The sequence below is a fragment of the Bos taurus genome, chromosome 25 (genome assembly GCF_002263795.3).
Source record: "Bos taurus isolate L1 Dominette 01449 registration number 42190680 breed Hereford chromosome 25, ARS-UCD2.0, whole genome shotgun sequence".
Classification (NCBI taxonomy): Eukaryota; Metazoa; Chordata; class Mammalia; order Artiodactyla; family Bovidae; genus Bos; species Bos taurus.
Genome location: NC_037352.1, coordinates 7467165 through 7481807, shown reverse-complemented (window position 1 = coordinate 7481807; position 14643 = coordinate 7467165). Strand labels below are relative to the sequence as shown.

At 51.4% G+C, this 14643-nt stretch overlaps 1 protein-coding gene across 2 annotated transcripts in view; it reads left to right on the top strand.

Annotated features, from left to right (window-relative positions):
- Nucleotides 1-14643, top strand: part of TMEM114 (transmembrane protein 114) — a 29584-nt gene that overhangs the window by 2974 nt on the left and 11967 nt on the right. Inside the window, exons 3-4 of one of the 2 annotated variants that reach the window (NM_001191240.1) lie at nucleotides 9759-9896; nucleotides 11706-11938. The exons of the other annotated variant lie outside the window; for it this stretch is intronic. Of the exons in view, the coding sequence (NP_001178169.1) occupies nucleotides 9759-9896; nucleotides 11706-11938 (371 nt within the window). Of the gene's footprint in view, nucleotides 1-9758; nucleotides 9897-11705; nucleotides 11939-14643 lie in introns of those variants that run through there. 2 annotated transcript variants of the gene reach the window in all.

Sequence of the window (14643 nt, the reverse complement as noted above, 5' to 3'; positions counted from 1 at the left end):
GGCTGCCCTTGTAGCCCAGTTGGTAAAGAACGTGCCTGTAATGCGGGAGACCCAGGTTCACTTCCTGGGTCGGGAAGATGCCCTGGAGAAAGAAATGGCAGCCCACTCCAATATTCTTGCCTGGAGAATTCCATGGACAGAGGAGCCTGGCAGGCTACGGTCCATGCAGTCACAAGAGTCAGACATGACATAGCGACTAAACCACCACCTGCACACTACTGCGTGAAGTCCCCCTGAAGGGAATATCTGCTAGGTGCTTGGAAAGTGAGGTGGGTGGGCATGGAGGAAAGGAAGGGATCTCACGAACTCTGTCCTCAGCTCCAAGTTGCACCAGGAGGACCTCTGGGTATTCTCAGAGCATTTCAAGCATCATCAGGAATTCCCATTCCAAAACTCCTGTTACGTGTTAGCTAGCAGGCTTCTGAATGGATCACTCTGGTCCACAGAGAAGGCTGGAGAATGTAACCAGGAGGTGCTGTATCAGTTACTACAGCCTTAAAACAAAGTTGGGTGTCCCTTTGCATGTGAAAATTGTGCCTATGCAACTTATTTATTTATTTAAAACTTAAAAATGTATTTATTTGGCTGCGCCTGGTCTTAGTCGCGACACACAGGATCTTGGGTCTTTGTTGTGGCATGAGGGATCTTTTTAGTTGTGGCTTGTGGGATCTAGTTCCATGGGATCTAACCCTGGATCTAACCAGGGATTGAACACCGGCCCCCTGCATTGGGAGTGCAGAGTCTTAGCCTCTGGACCAGCAGGGAAGCCCCAGCTTATTTATGTTTATTTGTTTAATCAAATAAACAAGAGGGCTTTCCCATGGTGGGGGGCGGGGAGAGAATAATCTAGAATTTTTGCCCATAAACTGAGGGCTGGAAGTCAAAGCCCAGCTTAGACCTTTCCCAGGACCCCTCTGTGATCCCGGGGTTGGTGTCTTAACCTCTCTGAGCCTCAGCTTCCATATTTATCCAAACAAGATAACAAAACCCGAAAGGGGTGTGGGGTCAGGATTCCACGAACTAGCTGATTGAAAAGATGGACCTGACCTGGCACCCGGCTTAGTGCCTGTTGTTGTGTGATCTCCCTGTTGCATCAAAGAATGACTTGATGTAAACGTGCTAGACACGCACTAAGTGGTCAGTAAACACTAGTCCTCTGTACCGTTCCTTCCCGCCTCTTTTAGACGCAGTCACATCTGTGGCCCTTTGCTGGGCTGCATGCTGGCCTTCAGCCTACTTATCACATCAGTGGGTACACTGGATGGCTAACCAGTCAGCACTGGTCTGGCCTCTTCGTGAAGCTTGATAATGCAGCAGCCCTGCGTGGTCCAGGGTTTTGAGAAACAGGCAAAACCCACGTCCACAGTCTGCGCCTCTGTTCACCCTCTGCCCCAGGTCTAAGCCCCGGCTTCACCACCAGCCAGGCATGTTGTTGCTGTTTGGTCGCTCAGTCATGTTGACTGTTTGTGACTTCATGGCCTGCACCACGCCAGGCTTCCCTGTCCTTCGGTATCTCCCAGAGTTTGCTCAAACTCATGTCCATTGACTTGGGGATGCCATCTAACCATCTCATTCTCTGTCACCCCTTCTCCTCCTGCCCTCAATCTCTCCCAGCGTCAGGGTCTTTTCCAATGAGTCAGCTCTTCACATCAGGTGGTCAAAGCAGTGGAGCTTCAGCTTCAGCGTCAGTCCTTCCAATGAATAATCAGGGTTGATTTCCTTTAGAATCGCCTGGTTTCATCTCCTTGCTGTCCAAGGGACTCTCAGGAGTCCTCTCCAGCACCACAATTTGAAAGCATCAATTTTTCGGTGCTCAGCCTGCTTTATGGTCCAACTCTCACATCGGTACATGATGGCTTTGGGCAAATTCCTCTACCTCTCTGAGTCTCAGTTCCCTCATAGGCAAATTGAAAATAACTCTCATCTCTCCTCATAAGAACAGTCGAGGGTGAAACGAGAGAGTGTATTTCCAGAGCCTCACGCAGTGTCTGGCCCTGTAAGTGTACCCTGAGTGTTAGCTGCTCTTAGTACTATTGTATCATCAGAGAGGAGGCTGGCCCTTCAGACCTTGTGCTCACTGAAAATCACCCCCAGAGACAGCTTTTTCCCAGAATCTCTTTATCCCCAGAAAGAGTTTTGAATGTTGGCCAAGTTCTTTTAAAAGGAGCCCGTGTTCCTTTCTGGACCTGCAGAAGAGTCACAGAGGACAGAGGCCAAGTGACAAGCTGCATGCTCTGTGAGGCAGCCTTCCAGACAGAGTCCCTCCTGAGGGTGGATGGGAAGAACAATTGATTTTTCCTCCAAGAAAACCCATGCGGGCAGCTTGCTTCTGTACCCAGTAAAACTCCACCTTGCTTGGATATTTTATCTTCTTGATTAGCCCTGGGGATGTCAAGGGTTTGGTTCCCTGGCTAGGGACTGGGATTTTTTTTTTTTTTTTTGGCAGAGAGGCAGTCTTCAAATTCAGCACAGTTTATTATTATTACTTTTATATTTTAAAAATATTTTCTTGGTCCCGCTGCATGGCATGTGGGATATTAGTTCCCTGACCAGGGATTGAACCTTCGCCCTTTGCATTGGAGGCTCAGTGTCTCAACCACTGGACTGCCAGGAAAGTCCCAGCACAGTTTAGATAAAAGAGCCACAGTTTAGAGCCACCCAGGCTAGCTGTATCAGCCTTTTGAAAGTGATGGAAACTCAAATCATACTGTGCGTGCATGCTAAGTCGCTTCAGTTGTGTCTGACTCTTTGTGATCCTATGTATTGTACCCCACCAGGCTCCTCTGTCCATGGGATTCTCCAGGCAAGAATACTGGAGGGGGTTGCCATGCCCTCCTCCAGGGATCTTCCCCACCCAGGGATCGAACTCGCATCTCCTGCAGCTCCTGTGTTGCAGGCAGATTCTTTATCTCTGAGCCACCGGGAAAGCCCCCAAATCATACTAGTTAAAACAAAACACGGAATTCCTGGTCCATGGAGCTGAAAAGCTCAAGCCCCCCAGGACCTAAAGAGTTAAGCACAATTTCTTTCTTCTTCTCTCTGGGCTTTGCCTCTAGATTCTGCTTTCAACTAAATCCTCTCCAGTCTCAGCAACCAAAATAGGAGACTGTTGCCCAATCATTCTGCAACTCCTGGTAGGTCTCTCTTTGGCTCAGATCGGATCACATGCCTAGGACTGAGCCAATCAGTATGGCCGAGGGCAAGGAGTGTGCTGATTGGTCAGGCTGAGGCATGTGCCTCTCTCAACAAGATGGGGTGGGGTCAACCTCATCATAGATAAGGTCCCCCTGACCAGTTCTGTAACTTCTGGCTAGTCATCTGCTTCCATAAATGGGCTGTTTTATAAACAACAAGGTTCTGCTGTATAGCACAGGGAACTATATTCCATATCCTGTGATAAACTATAATGGAAAAGAATATGAAAAAGAACATATATATATGATAACTGAGTCACTTTCCTGTACAGCAATAATTAATGTTACATGGCAACCCACTCCAGTACTCTTGCTTGGAGAATTCCATGGACTGAGGAGCCTGGTGGGCTACAGTCCATGGACTTGCAAAGAGTCGGACACGACTGATCTACTTCACTTTTCACTTACAATGAAAAATAAATTTAAAAAATAAGTGGGCTGCTTTGAGATGAAATGAGGTCATATAAGCAAAGCTTCCAGCATAGTTGTTTTAGTCGCTCAGAGATGGTAAAGCATCCAGCTTAGGTTACCCAAAACAGGAGGGGAGTTGCGGTCTCCTTCTCCTGCGTTAAGTCATGTTATCTCCCTGAGCCTCAGGCTTCTCATCTGTAAAATGAGGCGTTGTTGTTCAGTTGCAAAGTCGTGTTAGACTCTTGTGACCCCCTGGACTGCAGCACGCCAGGCTTCCCTGTTCCTTCACTATCTCCCAGAGTTTGCTCAAGCTCATGTCCATTGAGTCCATGATGCCATCCAACCAGCTCATCCTCTGTCCTCCCCTTTTCCTCCTGCCCTAAAATGGGGCTAATTATTGCAAACTCCTTTTTTTTTTTTAACTTAATTCGGGGGATAAAACATGGTGAGATTGTGGGGTGCTTGCCACCTACAGCTTACTGTCTAGTGCAGGAGGCAGATAATAAACACCTGGTGAGCAGTGAATAAATAAACATAAAATGGTTTCAAATAGTAGTAGCTGTAACAAAGGAAATAAAACAGGGGCATGGAGTAAAGGGAGGTGGGGCCCCTTTCTGTGGAGTGGTTGAAGAGCAGTAAAAATAACAGTCAGTGCTTACAGAGCAGGTGCTGTGTGCCAGACCCTGTCCTGAGGTCTTCACATGTTTCCATCCATTTAAACTCCACAACAGTCCCATGAGGCAGTTACTGTGATTTATCCTCCTCACTTTTCAAATGAGGAAACCAAGGCACAGAGAGGTTGGGTAAGTGACCAAAGTTTGGACAGTAACTGGTTGATCTGGGATTTGAACACAGGCAGTTTCTACTCTTTTAGAATGATGCTACACCGAGGATAATTTCAGTATAATGTGAGTGTTCTGAGACCGGAAGAAAAATTCCTAGCCTGTTTTTTTTGGGTTCGGAGCCCCGCTCTTCTCCACTGCCCGCAGTAGGAGCTCACTTAAGAACTAAGATTACCATGTAGAATTAATAATACTAATAATGTTGACAGGTCATTTTTTTCGTCAAGAGCAAATAGGTACCCAGGTGCAAGAGATTTTTTTGATTCAGAAATGCTTTGTTGCAAAGGAAAAGCAAACCCAGAGAAAAGCCAAGATGTTCATGCCAAGAATAACTGCGTGAATGATTCATTATCGCACTGTTCAAAGAATAGCTTGATGGGCAGAGCAGGCTTCCGGAATGCTTGTGAGGTCAGAAAGCCCCAGGGTAGGTAACGAAGTAATAGTCTTTCTGTTACAGAGAGCAGAGAGGTGCGTGTGTGCTCAGTCATGTCCGACTCTTTGTGACCTATGGACTATAGCCCACCAGGCTGCTCTATCCATGGGATTCTCCAGGCAAGATTACTGGAGTGGGTTGCCATGCCCTTCTCCAGGGAATTTTCCGAACCCAAGGATCTAGCCTGCATCTCCTGCATTGCAGGCAGATTTTCTTTTTTTAAACCACTGAGCCATCAGAGAAGCTAAAAGAGCAGAGCGGTATCATTCTCCAACAACATCAGAGTGCTAGCAAAAGAACAAAGTCTCAGGAACCATTTCCCAAAGGGGAAAACATCGCTATCTTTAGCTTCAAACCTTGTCAGTATGACTTGGAGACTCCACAAGATCCTCAGAGACATTCAATCCTATTATACCTGGTAAGGAAGTGGATTTTTATATTTTTTGTGAATTTTCGAATCTGTTGTCACCAGAACGTGGCTCCTTGTAGGACCGGGACTGCACCTTCATCGTCTTCCTGATCGCCAACACGATTACTAGTATTATTTTAAATACTTGTATTTATTTATGGCTCTTCTGGGTCTTCAGTGCTGCCTCAGGGCTTTGCTCTAGTTTCGGCACGAGGGCTTCTCGTTGCGGAGGCTTCTCTTGTTGTGGAGCACAGGCTCTAGGGTTCTCGGGCTTCAGTAGTTGAGGCTCCCAGGCTGTAGCTGGTCCATGGCACGTGGGATCTTCCTGGTCCAGGGATCATGTCTGTGTCTCCTGCATTGGCAGGTAGACTCTACCATTGAGTCACCAGGAAAGCCCATGATTAATTCTAGATGGTAATCTTAGCTCTCCTGGGTTGTGCTCCTACTGTAAACCCTGTATTGGATTGGGTTCATTGATTCTTTTGTTTTTGCCACGCAGCATGTGGAATCTTATTTCCTAGGCCAGGGATCAAACTCAGGCTCCTGTGTTGGAAGTGCAGGGTCTTAGCCACTGGACTGCCGGGGAAGTCCCAACGCTGTAGTGGATTGAAGGGTATCACCCTCCAGAAAAATGTGACCATGTCCTCACAGATCCTAGTACCTGGGAATGGGACCTCATTTGGAAAAAAATATCTTAGGCAATTTAGTTAAGGCTCTCAAGATCACTGTGGACTAACTTACGTCCTATGACAAGTGTCCTCGTAAGAAAAGGAGAATCGCAGAGGAGAGACAAGAAGGTCATAGGAAGATGGAGGTGGACATCAGAGGGATGCTGCCACCAGCCAAGGAATGCCAAGCCTTGCCAGCAACCACCAGAGGTTGGAAGAGGCAGGAAGGAGTCTTCCCTGGAGCCTCTGCAGGGACCAAGTTCCTGCTGACACCTTGATGTGAGAGGATAAATTCCTCCTGCTTTTAAGACATCTGCTGTTGTCGCTCAGTTGCTAAGTCAAGTCTGACTCTTTTTGACCCCATGGACTGTAGCACACCAGGCTCCTCTGTCCTTCACTATCTCCTGGAGTTTGCTCAGACTCATAGCCAGTGAGTCGGTGATGCTATCTAACCATCTCATCTCCTGCTGCCCCCTTCTCCTTTTGCCTTCAAGCTTTCCCAGCATCAGGGTCTGTTCCAACGAATCAGCTCTTCGCATCAGGTGGCCAAAGCATTGGATCTTCAGCTTCAGCTTCAATCCTTCCAATGAATATTCAGGGTTGATTTCCCTTAGGATTGACTGGTTGGATCTCCTTGCTGTCCAAGGGACTCTCAAGAGTTTTTTCCAGTACCCCAGTTTGAAAGCATCAATTCTTCAGTGCTCAGTTTTCTTTATGGTCCAACTCTCACATCCATACCTGACCCCTAGTTTGTAGTAATTTATGATGTCAGCTTTAGGAAATTAAAACAGCCATCTCAGCTATAGAAGTGGCCACCTTGTTTTTTTCCACATCATCATGCTCATGTCCTTTGTGACACTCGGTCTGTAATCATCCCCTTTATTTTCCTGAGAGTCTGTCTCCTTCCTGGACTGTGATCTCCGGGAGGCCAGAGACCTTGTCCCCTGCTGATGCCCAGGCTCTATGGGGCCCTTAGACATTCGTTTCTGAATGAGATGTACCTGGAGTTGGGGACCTTTCCAAGTAGAACAGAACTCAGAATCAATATTTATGTCCCCAGACAGCAGTCATGAAAATAAAAAACTAACAAAAGACCAAGGCACATTAAAAAAAAAAAAGTACTAAACCAAATTTCAGCAGGAAATGTTACAACTCTCCCAGGGGGAGCACTGTTCTCGTCCGGATATTTAATTGAACATGTACAGGAACTCAGCCGGCAGCGTGTCTGGGGAGCTCACACGTGGGGCTGCGGGGACGAACCAACTCTGGGAAACCTCATTAATTTCTAAATGAGAAATTATTTCAGTTCTCAGCCAGCGTCTGGAGGCAATGCCGTGCAGCCGACAGATCTTAACAGAACCCGGTTTTCACACCAGCTGTTGTGCTTCCTTGCCCAAGATCTTTCCTTGAGAAAGAAAGGAAGGAAAAGAGGGAGGGAGCAAAGGAGGAAAGACCCCAGGTCCCCGTCCCCTGGAATCACGTTTTGTCCTGTGACAGCCCCAGGAAGGAGATGAGCCTTGTCTCCTTGACTTGCCAAGGCTGCTGGCATTTAGGGGCTTGCAGACCAAGGGGTGTGATCACAGGGGAAGGCAGACCGGATGATTACCTTCATCATCTTTATGGTTGGTGGGGTCATGGTTGATTTAATCCGGGCTCTATGGGCCTCTCCATTTCCTCCACGCACATTGTCCTTATGGTAACACAGCGAACCGGATCTCATGACCTCCAGGTCAGAGACATGAAAACGAGCTTCTGAGGAATGAAGTGACTCACAAAAGACAGGGAGTTTGGGGACAGAAGGGGGAGGGGATGGATGCTGGTGGCACTTTTCTGAGTGGTTCTTTCTCTGGCTTCCCCCTCCTCTCTCCTGCTCAACTCCCCCCCCCCCCCCGCCCCCACCTGTCACTCTTCAGCCTGCAGTGGCTGGGAAGGGAGTGGGGCCATGGCTGGGGTGAACTCCTGCATCTTCTCTGGCGGTGTTCCCTGCTGGTCCAACCCTCAAATCCGTACATGACTACTGGAAAAACCATAGCCTTGACTAGACGGGCCTTTGTCAGCAAAGTGATGTCTCTGCTTTTTAATACGCTGTCTAGGTTGGTCATAGCTTTTCCTCCAAGGAGCTAGTGTCTTAAGTTCATGGCTGCAGTCACCGTCTGCAGTGATTTTGGAGCCCAAGAAAAGAAGTCTGGACGTGAACTTGGAAGCCTTCTTTCAGCCCACTACACCCCTCTGCTGGCCACTCGCAATATAGCGACCAGAGCGACCTGTAGAAAGTGAAGTTAAAGCCCGTGTCCCTCGTGCCTCAAGACAGTCTGGTGGCCTCCGTCTTAATTAGGGCTGCGCTTAGTCACTCAGTCCTGTCCGGCTTGCTGTGGCCCCATGGACTGCAGCCCGCCAGGCTTCTCTGTCCGTGGGGATTTTCCAGGCAAGAATACTGGAGTGGGTGGCCACGCTCTCCTCCAGGGGATCTTCCCAACCCAGGGATCGAACCCAGGTCTCGAACCTAGGTCTCCTGCGTTGCAGGCAGATTCTTTACCATCTGAGCCACCAGGGAAGCCCTCTCATTCAGAGAGAAATGAAAAATCTTCCTGATGGCTCCGGAGCCCCGAGCCCCACGCGAGCTGCTGTGAACGATCTCCCCTCCCCACGTCCTCACTCTCCCTCCCCGCAGCCACCCTCGCTGGCTCTCCCAGAGGAAGCCCCACCGGGCACAACCCCTCCCATCTCTGACTCCCCCCTGCTCCATCCTTCCCTGTCGTCCCTCAGTTCTTGCCCCTCCTGCACGGCTGCCTCCCTCACCTCCTTCAGGTCTTTGCTCTGATGTCACTTCCTCAGTAGAGCCACTGCCCTGCCCGCTTCTCAGCGTTGTTCACGCCCTTCCCCGTGCATTTGTCACCATTTCTCAACTTCATCACTTACTTGTTCACTGCTGACCCCGCATGGCAGGAGCCTTGGTGAATTTGCCTATGCATCTGCCAATCTAGGCACAGAGCCTGGCACCCAGCATGTACTCGATACACATGTGCTGAGTGAATAAGCGAACGAACAAGGACAATACTTACTTATAGGGTGCATGGGATTTAAACGAGATGGTACTTACGCAGCACAAAGCCTGGCATAACTGAGCTTCGATAACCGTGGCTATTAATCATATCAATGGCTTCCCAGATGGTGCTAGTGGTAAAGAACCCGCCTGTCAGTACAGGAGACATAAGAGACGCAGGTTCGATCCTTGGGTCAGGAGATGCCATGGAGGAGGGCACGGCAACCCACTCCAGTATTTTTGCCTGGAGAATCCCATGGACAGAGGAGCCTGGCGGGCTACAGTTCATAGGGTCAGACATGACTGAAGTGACTTAGTACAGCACATTAATCATATTATTATCATGGCTATTTTTTATAATTTTGTTTATTTATTTAGGCTGTGCTGGGTTTGTTGCTGCTCGGACTTTTCTCTAGTGGTGGTTCCAGGGCTTCTCTTGTTTCAGAGCACGGGCTTCAGTAGTTGCAGCTCCTGGGCTCCAGAGCACAGGCTCAATAGTTGTAGTGCATGGGCTTAGTTGCTCTGTGGCATGTGGGATCTTCCCAGATCAGGGATCAAACCTGGGTCTCCCGTGTTAGCAGGCAGATTCTTTACCCCTGAGCCACCAGGAAGCCCAGATCATCATCATTATCGGGCAGTAGTAGTGGCAACTTCCGCCCTCCCCCCAGCGTTTGGGTGCAGGTCACAGGAAGTGCTCAGTAGGTGTTTGTTGATTGACTGAAGGATGTTAGTAACTGCCTCCTTCTGTCTCCCCTAAGCCATGCATGGGACATTTGTGATTCTGCTGCCGCTCAGCCTGATCCTTATGGTTTTCGGGGGCATGACGGGCTTTCTGAGCTTCCTCCTGCGAGCCTCCTGCCTCCTTCTGCTCACGGGGACCCTCTTCCTCTTTGGAGGTAGGTGCCCGCCTGGCATGGAGCCCCAGGTGCCGAGAGGGTCTGTGCACGGTCCCCCAGAAGGAAGGAGGGTGGAGGAGACTGCATTGCCTCTGGGGCTCGGTTTGCCCCGCTGTGATCTCCTAGCTGGAAGGGGTGAACAGATTTCCTGCCCAGGGTCCCTGGGTCTGTGGTCCCAGGAGAGAAGCCTGAGGGTGAGAGCAGGTTCTGAGAATCATCTTCATTGTTTCATAAAAGAAGCCGAGTCCCGAGAGCTTCAGGGTCAGGGTCACGGGCTGGCGGGAGACCCTCGCTGTCTCATGCACACCTGCCATCCTGACACATTGCTTTGCTTTGATTGATTAAAATCAGGCAAGTCAGGCAATGGCTGGGTTTCAAAGATGGGATCTAGCACTTGCTGCTGCTGCTGCTGAGTTGCTTCAGTTGTGTCCGACTCTGTGAGACCCCACCAGGCTCCCCCATCCCTGGGATTCTCCAGGCAAGAACACTGGAGTGGGTCGCCATTTCCTTCTCCAATGCATGAAAGTGAAAAGTGAAAGTGAAGTTGCTCAGTCGTGTCCGACCCTTAGCGACCCCATGGACTGCAGCCTACCAGGCTCCCCCCGTCCATGGGATTCTCCAGGCAGGAGTACTGGGGTGGGGTGCCACTGCCTTCTCCGGTAGTTTTATAGCCTCCTGCTTATTTACTTATTTACTGGCCGCGCTGCATGGCTTTTGGGGTCTTAGTTCCCCGACGAAGGATTGAATCTGAGCCCTTGGCAGTGAAGGTGTGGAGTCCTAACCACTGGGCCACTGGGGAATTTTCCTGGGTCATTTGAAATGGCCCTTAAAAAAGAACAAGAACAGGGACTTCCCTGGTGGTCCAGCGGCTAAGACTTCATGCTCTCCACGCAGGGGACCCGCCCTCTGTCCCTGCTCAGGGAACTAGACCCCACATGCTGCAGCTAAACTCCCTGCACAGTCACAGAAGCAACACAAAACAAGAGCAGGGATGACACTCGGAGTCCATGGAGGGAACGGCAAAGTGGCGCCTGGAGGTGCGAACACCATCCACTGTAATATTGTTAAGAATATCGGCATTAACAGTTTGCCCAGTGATGAATTCTCCAAACGGCGCCTCCCCAGGAGAAGTCTCCATCCCTGATTTGCCATGAGACCAGGCAATGAGCACTTGACACGAGGCAGATGCCAACATGGAGCTGAGATGTAGACTGAGGTTAATGTGTTTACATGGCCACCCAGGACCGTCAACTGGACAGCGGGCCCTAATCACACAGGGACAGGGACCAGCCGTGTGCAGGGTGCTGTTCTGGGTGCTGGGGAATCCAGGGCGGACCCCTTGGGACTCACACTGCGGCAGATGGACATTAGCTGGTTCACAAATAGTTGCAAAATTCCAGTTCTGACCTGGGTAGTGATGGAGCGCTGTGAGACGCTGTGAAACCATGGGAGGGGGTGGTTTGGCCAGCTCTGCAGTGGGAGGGAGGGCATCCAGGAATCGACACGAGCTGAGATAGATGGGGGCTTCCCAGGGGGCTCAGTGGTAAAGAATCCGCCTGCCAATTTGGGGGAGATGCAGGTTCTATCCCTGGGTCGGGAAGACCCCTGGAGGAGGACATGGCAACCCATTCCAGAATTCTTGCCTGGAGAATCCCCTGGACAGAGGGGACACGAGCGCGTGCGTGAAAGATGGATGGGGAAGAGCTACCAGGGGCAGGAGGGGGTGGGACAGAGGACGGGCAGCAGAGGGAAGGAGGGGTGGTGCTGGGTGTGTGTGGGGGTCCACCAGCTCTCCTCTGTCCACTGCAGCCCTGGTGACCCTCGCCGGCATCAGCGTCTACATCGCCTACTCAGCCGCTGCCTTCCAGGAGGCGCTGTGTCTTCTGCAGGAGAAGACACTGCTGGACCAGGTGGACATCCGCTTCGGCTGGTCCCTGGCCCTGGGCTGGGTCAGCTGCGTTGCCGAGCTGCTCACCGGGGCCACCTTCCTGGTGGCGGCCCGTGTGCTCAGCCTGAGACGGCGGCAGGACCAGGCCATCTGAACGCGGGCGGGCTCCAGCTCGAGGGTGGCGGGAGCGGCTTAGACTGGAGGTGCTGGTGCTCAGGGACACCATCCTGGTGGGCTGTGGCTTCCCCTTGGTCTGAGGCCACCACCAGAGAGCCACTGTGGGCTGAACTCGGGGCCTGGCGGTCATGTTAGCGCTGCCTGGCGTGGGGGATGCTGTGTCCAGGCACCTGTGTGTCTGTGGCCTGGAGGAGCCCGAACCCATGAGACCACAAAAAGCGCCCCCTGCGTCACTGCAGCCTCTGTGCACTTCCTCTGGCTTCACTGAATCCTCACACCTGCCCTTTGGATGAGCCTCTCTGTTAAGGAAATGGAGGACCAGAGAGGTTAGGTAAGTGTTGGAAAAAGACACAGCAAGATAGAGGCATATTCTCCGACATCGAAGCTTCTCCGGGTGGTTCCGGCTGACTGGCTGCGACCTGGATCCTGCGTGTGGAGGCGGCTGCATCTCAGACATTGGGCTTCAGGCCTCCCCGTGACCTGGGGCCAGGCAGGAGGTCCCGTGGGGAACCGGGGGGAAGACCGCAGAGACGTGGGCTCCTCGACAGCCAGGTGGTGGATGTGTCCTGCCTCACCTGCCCCAGCCAGGCTCATGCTCACCTAGTCCCATCCTGAGCCTTCAGCAGAACAGGCTTCGTTGGTACGATGATTCTCCTGCCTGCAATTCGGGAGACCTGGGTTCCACCCCTGAGTCAGGAAGATCCCCTGGAGGAGGGCATGGCAACCTGCTCCAGTGTTCTAGCCTGGAGAATCCCATGGCCAGAGGAGCCTGGCGGGCTGCAGTCCGTGGGGTTGCAGAGTCGGACACGACTGAAGTGATTAAACACACACGCACACACTGTGTACACACACGGTCTCCTCTGGAGCAGTGGGGGTTGTGAGCTGCTTCTGCAAACACTGGAGGTCTGCTGTCACAGGCCAGGTCGTGGGGACATATGACAGCTCTTCTGTGAAAAAACAACACCCCATCGCAGTTCTGTGACTGGAGGTGGAAGGTGTTTCCTTGGTGTGGCCCCAGTGGGTCTGCCTGGGGACTTCTGCCCACCTCCGTGGCCCCATTGGCACTGAACACTCTTCAGAGAAGACTCGGTTCCTTTGGGGTGAAAATCACTGTAGTTTGGCTTTTTCTCGTGTGGCAGGGAGGTTCAGTCTAGAATAGGGAGTTGGGAGGTCCCCGAGGAGTTGGTCAATGGCTAGGGCGATCTCTGGGGACTAATCATAACTCTTCCTCCCTGCTCCAGAAAATTCCATCCCTCTCTCCTCCTGATATTCTGGCCAGTGGGGATGGGGGTCCCCAGAGTGGCTGTGTGTCTGAACTCCCCTGGGGCAGTGCTGCTCACATGTCAGTCCACCGGGAGTCCAGACCCACTTACCATGCCCTCCTTCAGGGGGTCTTCCTGACTCAGGGGGTCTCTGAGTCGGTGGGTCTGGGTGGGGCTCATTTCTAAGCAGTTTCCAGGTGCTGCAGACACTCCTGGGCTGGGACCACCCTTTGTATCACACTGAACTGGGGAGTTTGTTAAGTGTCAGGGCTGGCTGTCGCCTTGCTGCCCATTAGAATCACAAGGCCTGATGCCGGGGCTGAACATCTGCTCTGATGGTCTCCAGGGGGGCAGCCTAGGCGCTGATAATTGTTAAGACCTCTTCTGATGACTCAACATCAGCTAAGCTTGAGAACCTGCTCCTGTAAGATTCTGAGTCATGAGATGTGTGGAGGGCCGGGGAGCTGCAGGTTTAAGAAACTCCCCAGGAGGGACTTCCCTGGTAGTCCAGTGATTAAGACTCTGTGCTTCCAATGCAGGGGGTGCAGGTTTGATCCCTGGTCTCGGAACTAAAATCCCACCCGCTGCATCGCGTGGCTAAAAACAAAATAAAATACCTGTTAAAGAAACTCCTCAGGAAGGGCTGATGGTTCAGATTTGGGGACCACTGGTGTGGATGTAAGATGCGAACATTAAGATCAACTGCATAATGTCATCATCCTCACCATGACATCACTCTACCATGACATCACTCTACCATGACATCACTACTTTTGCCACAACGTCACTGCCTTCACTATGATGTCCTCCCCTCACCTTCGTGAAGAAGGGCATCCTGAGTAGGGCATGGTCATCGTCACGGCTGACACCCACTGAGTCATTGCTTACTCTGCCCCTGCATCGTCCAGTGAACCCATCCATCAGTCGTTCGACAAACCTCTGAGGGCCGGCCGTTTATGCTAGGAACCAGGGGCAGTGACCCCACCAGAGCGAGCCCTTGCTCCCTGAGTTGCCACGTGGTTGAGGACAGAGGCAGGTGAAATATATGGCTGATGGTGATGACTATGGAGATGCGCAAAGTGCGTACAGGTCAGAACTGAGGTACACATGGACTAAGCTAGGAGAGAGTGATGGTCACTCAGTCGTGTCCGACTCGTCGTGACCGCATGGACTATACAGTCCATGGAACTCTCCAGGCCAGAATACTGGAGTGGGTCACCTTTCCCTCCTCCAGGGGATCCTCCCAATCCAGGAATCGAACTGGTGTCTCCTGCGTTGCAGGTGGATTATTTGCCAGCTGAACTTCCGGGGAAGCCCAAGCTAAGGAGAGAAAGGGGTACAATTGGGACTGAAATTCACATCTACCTGATTCCAGCTCACTTCTGGGTTCAAATCATTGCTGCTGCTTCCCTTTCTGTCT